Raw genomic sequence first — 13140 nt, forward strand, 5'->3', positions numbered from 1 at the left:
GGATGCCTGGCAGACTATGGCAGAAATACGGATTTTAAATTTGTCAGATTATTACAAAACTGATCCCATTACAAAGTTGATTTTTTATATATGAAGACAAACGTGAACCAATACGAAATTTTGAGAGAAACTTTAGAAATACACACATAAAAGTTTCAGTAAAGATATTTTTCTGGTTAACGTTGATCTTCATACTATAAATTAAACACACAGTGCCCCGTTTTAACGAATAACTGGCGTTTTTGATCGAGAGTGCATTTTTGGCGGGTTATTACTTATCAACCATCTTTTTTGTGGTCATATAACTTTTAAGGGTAACTCGACCAAGTTTTATACTTCTGGTTAGGAAATTTATAGAATTGGACTGGGATTTTGAAATTTGCACTTTCTTATCGTACCTCTCTGGGGCCGATTCTACCAGGTCCTTTCCAATATGGGTCAAGCAGATATGCGAACTGTACTGTTCGAAGACAAATGATCTCCAGTGAACATTAGACAGCGCTAACAACCACGAAGACACCATGAAGAGTGAGAGTTTGGAAATATACAAATTCATTCTCCAAGGGCGGATTTGAACCTGCGCCTCTTGTACACTCACGACTGAAGGGTAAGTACCTTAACCATCCGGCTACGATCAACACCTCATGTGTTAGAACTCGCGTAACAACTGGGACTAATACTAGTGATCAATAAAATAATATCGATAATGCTATTGAGAAGCAGTCAGATTTTTATTATCCAGTTCACAAAAGTTGACACCACTCTAATGTAGCATCTAAAGAGGCTTAAAGCCAAAAATTAAATAACAACTAACGAAAAGAGACAAAAACTCAATAACAATATCAGATCTATAACATTTATAAGTAATACACATAAATAACAATTTCGCATCAAAAACTCTGCGTGAAGGAAAATTGAGTGTGTTAACAATGAATACATAAGAAACAAAGCGTGCCTAGGACCAAACTTATATCATGAAGCCACACTTTTACTTACTCTGAAAATCTATCACGCTATAGACAACCCTTCTTCTAACATACATGTATCACATTATAACATCTTATTACAACCATAAAATCTTGATATATCACATTTATAAACCTTATAACAACATCACATTACAGACACAATGTCTATCACATTTGTACATAACTTTACAAAATTATATGATAGGTATATCGCATTTATGAACTCTATTACAACATTACATTTACCAAAAAAACGCCTAAGCACTTGTGTACACTTTGTGTACTGAAAGACATTCGGGTAAATGAAATCACGCAAAGAACACACGAGCGGTTGACATACCATTAGATGACGGTGACGAAAAACGTGTTCAATGCTATCATGTATTTTCTTTTTGTGTTTCATGTACATACAAAGCATAGGGTGTACACCCTTGCAGTAGTCTTGAATAAACACGATTTATGAAGTTATTACTCAAATTATATTTCATGCACATACCCATTTTATATATTTATTGTGGTTTTATGTCATACTCAAGGATTCACACACACACACACACACACACACACACACACACACACACACACACACACACACACACACACACACGCACACACAACTCACAGTTACAATGAAATGAGATAGAATAAACAATGTTAAGGATATGGCCAATGCACACATAAAAGCATGCCTTAATAATGAATTTTATCCATTCACACGTTGATGCTCACACACTGATATTCACAACCAAGATTATCACTAACTGGTTCTTACTCACACACAGTCATACTATAGCCTACCAAACAGAAGATCTTTGTTTTCGAACCAGCAAATCTACTGGTCAACCACTGATGGTTGGTTTATGACGATTTAGTTTACCGCCTCTCTTCTTATGGCATTTTCTCTTTTTCGCCTTTCCATTTTCTCCTTAAAGGTTTGTGTTTAATAAAGTTAATTTAACCGATTTAAAGCACGACATGGCACAAATACGCCAGGGTAATAATGCTCGTAATGTGGGATTTTTTCAAGCAGAGTACACCTTGTACTGTGTAGTGAAAGAATTCTGTCGTGTAACGCGTCTGTGGCTTTTGAGTTGCCACTCTCGGTACTTCTTGCGGAAGGTCATCCAGGGTTCGTTTTCATATTCCTCCACCAACTCTTCTTCGTCCTGATCGTCAACCAAACATGTCAGTGTTTCCACAAAAGTTTCCCATTGCTCGGGGCTTTCTGCTTGCTGCGACAACAACGGGGACTTGGATTCTATGAGCCTCTTAGCAACATGGGTGATCGGGGAGTTTCCTTCATCAGGAAGGGAGATAACTTCTGACAACTCAGCCATTAGAGCTTTAAGTCGACTTTCGTTTCTGGTGAGAAGGGCAGTGTAAAGTTCATACCTGAGGATGTTCTGATCTGAGGTGATGGAACCTTCAAAGAACATGGTATCCAAACGAGCCAACAAGTGAACCCCACGTCCACGGACGGAATTGGCCGCTTCGTCTCGGTTGGCTAAGATCCGCGGGATATTCTCTTCCGTGTACGGTCCGTGCATGCCCGTCTCGCTGTCCATGAAGCGCAGAACCTGAGCGCCACCAATTCCAATGCCGTCAACACCGGCGTACACGGCGTGTTTGATCTCGCCAAACTTGAAACCTGCTGAGAAATAGGTGACCAGCCCTCGGAGGTGAGCCTCGTGAACCAGAGTCAAGGCTTCCTCAAAGCTCAGCTGGTACATGATACACTTGGAGGGATAGGTGTCGCTGGCGCCGTCCCAGGTCACTTTGTCAAAACCTCCGATCGACGTGATCTCGATAGCTCTCGTTGCTATATCCATTCTCTCCTCCAAGTTGATGGGCGCTTCCTGTTTGTAATCATCAAGGACTGTTTGGTTGAGGTTCCATGCTGCAGACAAAAACTGTTTCCGGGATCTCTGGACCTGTCCCCGAAGGGCCTGCATGTATCTTACGGCCTGTGACGTGGACAATCCTTCCATGGCGACTTTACACTCCGCAGCTCCTTGGTTAAAAGCAGCAGACGCTGATGCAGCCGTGATGTTAACGAGTTTCAGGAAGTCTTCGTCGAAGGATCCGGAATCTTTGACCCTACGGCCGACGAAATAGGTGGTTGGGGCGGTGGGACCGACGTGTAGCCTGACCTTGGTGAAGTCGTAAAGGGAGGGAATTCTGTAAGACTCGATGTTCTCTCTGGGCAGGTGGTTGGGTCTCTCCAGATGTTCCACGTGGACGATGGCGCCTTTCATCCAATCCTCGAACCTGGTGGTGCCCAGAACATGGCCGTCTCCGGGATCTGTGAGGGACATGTAGGTTTGGGTGTGAGGTCGGAATCCCGGGGTACCCAGGCCGCGGAACCCCTCGTGGTTCATAGACTTGCCCTTATTAATGTTACAGTAGGCTAACTGGAAGGCCAAATATTCCGCTGGAGTCGGCTGTCGCTTTTGATGCCTCAGTTTCTCGGCTAATTTCGACACGGCCGTGACAATATCAGCTGCCAGGGTATTTTTGTTCCACTTCAGCGTGATTCTGTTGATAGTATTGTCCAGTTCTACTTCGACAAGAGAGTAGTCATTGGGTTGAGGGACAACCCCAACGAATAGCTCCTCGGCCACACCCCACTCTTTCACGATTTCGTCCACCCGAGCGGAGAGACGCAGGAGAGTTTTGAAAATGTTCTCACATCTCTCTGCGTTCAAGATGTTATAGCAGTTGTCCGAGAAAATGGCGGCCTTCGAGTTTTCGCCCGGAAAGATGAGTTTTAACCTCTGGTCGACGAGTGCCCGGATCGAACTCATATTCACGGACGTCACTGACGGGAGCTCTCTCTCCGACTTGAACTTGTTTTCTTTACAGTCAAGCTTCACTTTCACATTATGGAGATTGAGCAAGGTGTCTTGTAAGTATGCGACTGCCAATTTCCGGAAATTACCGATACCCATTGAACACATAGCCATTTCCTGTGAAATTTAGAAAATTCGTTGTTGAATTAAGAAGCTGTTCATAATACATTGGAGGAATTATATTTTCTATTTTCTGTTCCACATTCTGAATGAATGATGGCTTATACCAGACAGTTTCTAGTACTGATAGCGTGAAATTGTTTTCCATTTTGACAGAGGTAATCTTTTTCAAAATTCCCATTGTTATAGAAGACAAAAGAATATGAGCTAGGGGTCAGAAGTTGTGCGTTTTTACTTTACAGTTAAATTAAGTTTTACATAATAAAATTTCATCCTGCATAGGGTATACACTACCTACATCCCAACTATTTAATTTGAAAATGGAAGAAAGTTGAACAATTACGAATGTTTTTCTAGTTAAAAATTGAAAGCAATTGTAATTTTATATATAAATTAGCTTATATTCTGTTGATCATTCAAATTTCATCAGAATTCAGCTCTCATACAATGCAAATCAAAAGGTGTAATCGTATGTAATTAACTTGAGTGAGTGAGTGCTATGGGGTTTAACGTCGTACTTAACAATTTTCAGTCACATGACGACGAGCTCCACACTTTGATGTACATGTGACTGTACCTGAATTATTACAGTATATTATTACGAATAATAACAGAATCTGAAGTAATCATACTGTTGTAACTAAATTCAAGAGATTTTAATAGCCTCTAGCGAATACGTGATTCTTTAAAACAAAATTTAATAAACGCATACAAGTTTATTTGCGTTTTCAAGTATCAATATCAATAATTTATTTATTTATTTTGATTTGTGTTTTACGCCGTACTCAAGAACATGTCATTTATACGACGGCGACCATGGGAGGAAACCAGGGAGAGCGCGGGGAAAACCCAGGACCATCTGCAGGCTGTTGGATGACCTTCCCACTTACGGCCGGAGAGGAAGCCAGCATGAGCTGGACTTGAACTCACAACGACCGCATTGGTGAGAGACTCCTGAGTTATTACGCTGCGATAGCGCACTAACCAACTGAGCCACGGAGTCATCCTAACCATGTTCATGATATGTGTCTAGTATATATATGTACATATTTACATAACACATACAAGTACATGGCATATACATGTATACAAAATACATGTATATTTTATGCATACATCGGATTCTTGGAAAGGAAATTTCACAGCTTAGCATACATTTTATCAATCTTTCATAGGCATTCAGAACTGCTTTGAAAACCAAGTTTAATGGTCAAATAACAGATAGCTAGATGTAACGGTACTCACCCTGGCGCAGGTAATGGTGATAACCGAAAGCTTTCGGGGCATTTCGGCACTCATTGTTTCTGTCCGGTGAAAATCGATCGACGCGGAAGGAACAAAAATGTAAAGAGTTTACTAATAATCCAGTAAATTCTTAGAATATACCAAAGAAAAATGTTCAAATGAACATAAGACAAATCTTCACCAGCAAATTTACAAGCATATACTCTTGCAGAGATTCCAGGCAGACTCTTGCCGCTTAACTGCCTAATAACGATGACAATGCCAGTTTTTATAGGCGTAAAATTGGACCCGGATGCTACGATAGCTTTCAGATTTGTATCATTACTCATTGGGCTGAAAAAATCACGTGACATATCTGGTGCCGGACGCCGTATTAAATAACAGATCTCTAAACTGAAAAGGAAATAAAACTGCAAGAAGAAATGGGATAAAAAAATATTCAGATAGTCAATTCAGTTACACGGATCTCTTAAGGATTTCATCGACCTCTTGACAGGTTTGCCTTCGCGAACTTTTTATATTTTATATAAGCTTTTTATATTTCACATACATTATTTAATGAACATTAGACAATGAACATTTTATAACAATTTCAAGGCCGTATAGGTAAAACAGTATTCGTAGGGTTTAACATGGCACGTTGATTTAGTTTTAAAGAGCATTGCGTGTACTTAGTTCATTTACATCTATTGCCACTTGGACACAATAATGATGCAAAACTCTAGTAGCCTTAAAGGGGTTCAACAAGTGGATAGCGTCCTCTAAATTGGCTGGCAAGTCAGATACTACGCAGCCTGTCACGTGATATGTGACCTTGGTGAATTGGTGCGTGCTTTGAACACAGGGGTATTCCCCTCAGGTCACCAGCTTTTACTGCAACTGTCCCTTGTATACGGCTTTTATGCATACTTTTATATCACAAAAGGGCAGACTAAAGATTTTCAAGCAGGGGTTTTCTTTCACGGATGTACATGTGTATAAAGAGATTACACGCCCTTGGAATATTGGACTTTCGCGTCCTAACGCTAATCAATACTCCAGGATCCTGCATGGTGTCATATATTACCGGCTGCTAAAAAATGACTATCATGCTTTAAAGACCTACACCTTGGTTATTCAAATCATATCCACCTTTTCCCGTAACTTGAAAAAATGACGATTGACCGATTGGTATAAAAACCTAACGAATTAAGTTTCTGTTTTGAAAAAATTTTCCAGTATTGCAAAAAATAAGTATAACGTTTAGTACTGTTATACGCACATTTTGTGATCGGAAGTCCCACACCCGGGCACATCTCCGCCTGAGGCAATGCCATGAAGACAGCAGAGAGAAATATTATGTGGGAAGGTAAAAGGAAATAATATTATAACTTAATGGAAATCTGGAAATTACACGGTACATTTGCCAACTGAACCATTAGACCACTGTCGCTCAGGATTTAAGGATATATTCAGATATAAACTAAGAGACAGACAGATTTATTTATTTGATTGGTGTTTTACGCCGCACTCGAGACTATTTCACTTATACGACGGCGGCCAGCATTATGGTGGGAGGAAACCGGGCAGAGCCCGGGGGAAACCCACGACCATCCGCAGGTTGGAGACAGACAGAGTTTAATTACTCTCGACATTGACATCAATTGTAATATGTATTCACCCATGGCCTCGCACTTTACGAGGAGCGCATACCACATCTTAATTTATTGATCTAATTGTTCTTTACGGCCATGTTCAAGACTTTTTCGTTTACAAAATTGATGTCAGTTATATGTGTGAAGGAAACCGGAGTGCTCATGCAGAGTAAACCGCAGTTAGTGAAGAACTTTTCCCACGTTTGACGTGCAGATATGCGCAGCAGGCATGCACACCATTCCATATTTGTGGAAGACGAGCGATCTTCAACGAAGGGTAGATTGAACACATGACCATCCAAGCATTGTTTATTGTCAGCAAGGCACCACACAAAATGTGAGCGGGGAATGTACAAATAAACTGACACGGTCTGACACCATACAGTAAAATATATGGATTAGGTGTCACTTTAATCTTGTAAGGTCTATCTGTAAAGGTATTGTGCTTGTTATAGCTGCATGACATTCGATGCAAGCCTCGCTACGTTGGTAAGTACACAAACGCTCGGTGCGCTGTTTGTTGTCATTTCTGTAAATATTCGCTCTCGAGCTGCGGAATAAGTTTACAGTAAGAGCTGTACTGTTTTTGGCTAGATTGCTCGGGGACGATGGATATATTGTATTTGTATAATTTCTTACATACCTTTGTCTTTGGGAGTTAGTGTTAAACGTTGTTTTGGAAATGGATCTTACGATTATCGACTTGGAACGCCTTTTGCGGACTATGAATGGTATATGAATGTCGGACTTGACGCTTATATGTTATTACGTGTATCCAGAACATTGTGTGACTTGTTTTAGTGGCTAGAAGGTAAGATTGGCACAAGGACCAAAATTCCTGTCATAGCACACGGGATAGGTATAAGCTGTGGAGTCCCCGAAGGAGGTGGTGGACTAAGACGCACGGCGTAGGACACGAAAGTGAATGTGTTCCCGTAGGAGAAAGAAGTACTCTTTAATATGTAGTTGAAAGCGTCTTTTCGGCGCAGGCTTGCATGTACATTGAGAGTCCCCGGTGCGGACCAACAGCCGGACATCAATAAAGGAACCATAGGCGGAAATATCGGTGTGTCTTCATCCTTCTCACCTTCGCGGGCGACAGGGAGAAACCCCGGCTAATCCCGCCGGGTCGAACCTGTACATCGGTTATGTAGATGTAACTACCCGTTCTCCGATAGCGCCACAACACCAACAAGACCAGCGCACATGCCCGCTGGCGTCATCTGAGATAAAAAGTTTACAATACGTTAAGATACACTTATGAAAATAATGCTGCATTGCGTTTACTACCTAAGGATACCATCCTTCATATTTTACTTGTGTGTCCACCGTACACACTGCTCAGAGCCAAATATTCCTTTCCGCCGTTGTAGATGTTGAAATTTTTAACCCAACTCGGAGGATCGTGCTTTATCCACATTGTCCACTTACACAAACACCGAAAAGTGTAACCTACTACATAGGAAAGTACAAAAGCGTACACTGCTTTGGACCGCTTGGTTAATGGCAGGAAGAAATTGTACGTGTTCCCTATTTGGTACCAGATGTGATGTAGTGGTTATATTGGTTAACATGTGTGTTAGAAATAGGAGTCAGGTGATTAATACCTTTATTTATACAAAATTAGGATCAAAAACAAATTTTGTTATTTTAGGCTTTTTTTCTGTAGGAATTCCCTTCTTAATAAAAATTGGATTACGTGAATCAAAATCATTTCCACATAAATGGTGTCTAGTTTGGGAGTAGTAAGTTATAAAACGAAGTATCGAGTTGGTTCACGCAATCGTATGCTTATAAATCGAAAAAAAAGAAGGAAATAGGTTGAAAGTTCAGAGAAACTCTACATTCACCATAGTATTCCATGGCTTATAACTCGTTGTCCTTATTGATCCAGAGGTAATATGCGTGAAGCCGTTATATCGAACAGGACAACGAGTTCGATTCCAATAATTGCATGCTCTTTTTTAGTGCTTAGCAAAGTAAGGTAATGGAAGGGGGATTAATTTGAGCCAGAAAGTAAATTCTTTTTTTATATTTCTTCATATATTGTTAAGCAGTATGTTAGATAAGTTTAATGCAGTACATTCTTTCAACGGAAGTTCAACGCTATTTACTTCAGTTAACAGCATATCGTACAACTACGTTGAGAAAGGGAACACCTGCGCATCAGTTTAGCTTCGTAATAAAGTCTACTAAAGACATATTCATGGTGCAATTCGTAAGACAAAATTTGTTTCGAATACCAACATTAGACGGAAAAGGATACTATCCTATGCATTTAGCGGCTTACCGGAGGCTGATGTTTAGTAACGAATATTTTATCAGCTACACCTTATTATACTCCGACCGCATACCATTGAAGCCCTTCCGTCATTTCTCAGACGACGAGCAAACTGTGAGCAGGTTGGCAATCGACCTCAGCGACGATTTCCCATCTAGTTGCAAGGGGCCTTTCTTGATATTTTGATATTATTTCGCCTATGGGACAGCAATTTTTAATGTTTTCACATTATCAACGTCTAACGTTTAAATAACCTTTATTATACTTTTTTATACATAAAACAGTTACGTGTTTGTTTTTTGGGGGTTTTTTTTATGTCCCACCCGCCATTACATACATGTCTGTGCGAAAAGACGTTAATTGCATGCGTGTATAAATAGCCAATGTCTGTCACAACCTTACTGTAACTTGTATCAAATAGATCCGGTATCCAACACCTCAGTTGTCTTTGTTTCTTGGTAATCGTACAGGTCATTGAGACCTTTCTCCACACGTACATTTGTTATGTGTGTAGTGAGTACGTGTGGAGTTGGAATATAAAATGATTAAGCATTTTCAACTAGCGACACCATTGTTCAAGGACTACAAGGGGACTGTCTCCAGCCATCACACATGCACGACCACACGTCATATTACAGTTCCGTTTATTAGTATATGTTATTCAGAATTACTATAAATTGGCATATTTCATCCTGTTGATTCGCTTGAAAATCGTGACTGTAACTCTCAATCATTGTTTTTGTTTCTAGTTTCGTATTATTTTTTAAATTAGAAAAATGAATGTTAGTTTTTTGGCTAAAGATAGTTCTCGCAGAAATGACGTATTTTCATTTTTCGAACGAAAATTCAGAAAGCCCGCCAAGTGAAGATGTGTACATAACACGTACATATTCAACCACCATGCATATACATATACATAAGAAGCCATACAGGAGATTTTTTGGCCAAAAAAATTGATCAATGCAAATTTAATCGAATTTTGGCTGTTATTTTAGAATAGGCCAAATTATTATCCTTCACAAAATGCAACCTCGTCTGTGCAAGTGTTACCTTTCAAAAGCGTTACCGTTTATAGCGTAACAATGTTAACAGGCACACAGTGTTTAAAGTCGTGCCAATGTTTAAAGAGGGGTACATTTGTTTATGTGCGTACGAATGTTTATAGACCTACCGATATTCATATATGTACCAATGTCAACAGGCCTACCGGTGTTTATATGCGTACCGATGTTTATAGGCCCAACGATGTTTATACAGACGTACCGATGTTTACAGACGTGTACTGATGTTTATGTGCGTACCGATGTTTATGCAGGCATACAGCACGTGAACCTGTACAGGAAAGAGCAACAAACAATACAAAGCTGTGTGCGGTTTGGGATGGAGGGGGGGGGGGGAGACCCCCTGTCATACATTGCAATTGATACTATGTTCCAAATTTAATTTTCAATAGTTCGACTAGTTTATTCATTCATCATTCATTTTTTCATAAAATAAATGGGCTGAACTGAAAGTTACATGCAGTTTTGAGTCGAAATACCGAGTTGTAATGATACAAAAGAAAAAGAAAACATAAAAATGATGCCAAAATCAGGTGAAAGAGCATGAAATCATATCTGCAACAATGGTTTTAAATATTTTATGTCGATTTTTTTCTTTCAAAAGAAAAGGGTATTAGGTCGAGCTAATATTGGATATTAGCTGAATTATAATAATATTTATGAATACATTGAAAATATAAATATGATCAAAATCCAGGTTAAGCATATTTGTTAGCTAAAAAATATATTTATTAAACATGTGTTACATTTTCATACATAATATTATTACGCAGAATTGGTAACAATATACTAGTATACCAAGAGGTGGTCCCAAATACCCACCATACAAAAATTCTTTTCAAGTGTCTTTTTCTGTTGAAAGAAAAATCGCAAAAAGTATAGAAGACCACATGGACAAGAAATTATTCGCACCTTTTACCTGAACTTCATGTAATTATTAAGTTTTCTCGACCTTTAAAAATTCCGAGAATCAATTGCGTTACATTATCTGCAGTTAGATTTTAAACTTCATTTGTTTTATTCTTATCTTGGCCATGATAAATAACCTTGAACCTCCGCCTTAACTGCAACCCCTGTCCCATTTTCCTGCGTGCAGGTTGGCGTTGAAGAAAATTGCTGAATGTCAACTGTTCATAAAATAATCATTCCGCATACATCCGCATTCTGCTCCCTTACAGATATTCTCATCACAATGCCTATACCTGACACCTCATTTACCGCCCCATGACGTGTTCCTCGACAAACAGTACGGGGCTTTCCCGGACTTCGGTCCGAACTGGAAGAAAATTCGGAACTATAATGCCCAAATAGAGTATTTTCGATGAAAGTAAGTGTAGCCTAACACGAGATCGAGGTGTACCCTAGCACGAAATCGAGGTGTACTCTAACACAAGCTGGATATGTTCTCTAGCACGAGATCGAGGTCTGCTCTAGAACGAGATTGAGGTGTATTCCCGGGAACGAGATCGAAGTGTACCATAGCATAAGATCGAGAAAAACCACGAAAGATAGCTCGTTTTAAGGGAGTGCTGGCATATTTTTTCAATCGAGCCATTGTTACGACAAATGTTAAACACAAAGTTAAATATTAAAATGTGTCAGTTTCCAATGTCTTTACTGTGACGTCATTATGATAATCTGGCAAAGGAACGTTTTGCATCAATAACATGGGGGCCTGCAGCCTGTGGTTTGCCGGTTTGCAGGGCCCACTTTGTTTCTACTGATGTTTGAACGCATTTTTCATTTTAACTCCAACGATGTCAGCGCCTTACAAAATGGCATTTAAGATAACAATTCGTCGCTTGTGGTAAGTTTGACTAAGATTAAAACTACCAATAAAGCATTGCGACTCAAAGTGGCTTGACCGGTGTCCAAGGTTCTTGTGGTTTCTGTAGGATATTCTTGCAATGTGTTGGAGGTGTCCAGACGTAACTATGGCTCGAAGTCCTGCTTTACTCAAGCACCACTTCACGGAATTAAAACATATTTCGCCCTCCCCCCCCCTCCACCCCTTCATTATGAGGTCGTTCACAAGCACTCCAGCAGAAGATCATGTGATTTTACACAAACTGGAACCGGCCTGTTCAGGAGCGTAAGGTTCCTCATTTAAAATTAAGGTGTTATCTGACCCTTTTAATTCAAAGAATAGACCCCATGCATGCACCAGGGCGGTTTCTTCTTTGTTGTTTCAATATCTGGGCCCAGTATCACAAAGATGTCGTACATGTACCATAATCGCATATATACGACAATGGTATGGTGACGTACAAAATAACGTACGACAAATGTACGATAAAAAATATCGTACGGCGCTTTGTGAATCTGGTCCCGGGGACCCAATCGTTTGATTTGTTTCATTGGTGTTTTACGCTGTACTCAAGCCCAGTCTTTTGCTTCAACATCTTATATGTTAATATACTGAAGCATTTTCAAATATTTGTAATGTTTCTGATCTGCGCATTTGTATGCGGCTGGTCAGTGTAGACTCATTGTGGCCAACCGCACGGACCGTGTGAAACGGAATGACATCCGTTTGGAGCAGCCAGTTAAAATTCATGTTTGTTAGATAGGGTTACATGTGTGTTATGCAGGTCAAGTGATATATTACCGCCCTTGAAAACCGGATATTGATGAGAACTCGCGTAATCCAGGAGATTAAGTATATAAATAGACGCGTACACCACGACTCAATCCCAAAGGCGAGGAACTGTCACATCAAATCATTAATAAAACTTGTTTGTATTTTTTAAAATCATTTTTCATAATTAATAAAATTAGACGTTTTGGTATCCCTCGAGTATGTACAGGCTTTTTCCCGCCATTCAACCCGAAGTTTTGAACGTTCACATATATACGTGGATTTATACGGAGGAAGTTATTAGCTGTAATATAATAGCGATTGTAACTTTTAAACAGTTTTAACAGTTTATTAAATTTTCTTCCATGTCTATGCTTTGTCCATGACTATAAGTATTGTTGGCC

General features: G+C 39.7%; 1 protein-coding gene across 1 annotated transcript; it reads right to left on the reverse strand.

Moving 5' to 3' along the window:
• Window positions 1–1561: 1561 nt before the first annotated feature.
• Window positions 1562–6155, reverse strand: LOC135472382 (uncharacterized). The gene is made up of 2 exons (XM_064751857.1): window positions 5183–6155; window positions 1562–3934 (listed from the first exon to the last, which is right to left on the reverse strand). The coding sequence occupies exons 1-2, from the start codon at window positions 5234–5236 to the stop codon at window positions 1991–1993; spliced, it is 1998 nt and encodes a 665-aa protein (XP_064607927.1). The 5' UTR covers window positions 5237–6155; the 3' UTR covers window positions 1562–1990.
• Between the last annotated feature and the right edge of the window lie 6985 nt (window positions 6156–13140).

The sequence above is a fragment of the Liolophura sinensis genome, chromosome 8 (genome assembly GCF_032854445.1).
Source record: "Liolophura sinensis isolate JHLJ2023 chromosome 8, CUHK_Ljap_v2, whole genome shotgun sequence".
Lineage (NCBI taxonomy): Eukaryota > Metazoa > Mollusca > Polyplacophora > Chitonida > Chitonidae > Liolophura > Liolophura sinensis.

What these genes read in the sequence shown, in the direction of transcription:
- LOC135472382 (XM_064751857.1), bottom strand. Translation starts at nt 5,236, where the DNA reads ATGAGTGCCGAAATGCCCCGAAAGCTTTCGGTTATCACCATTACCTGC. An exon ending in TCACCATTACCTGCGCCAGG is followed by an intron (nt 3,935 to 5,182) that starts GTGAGTACCGTT and finishes TAAATTTCACAG; the next exon opens with GAAATGGCTATGTGTTCAAT.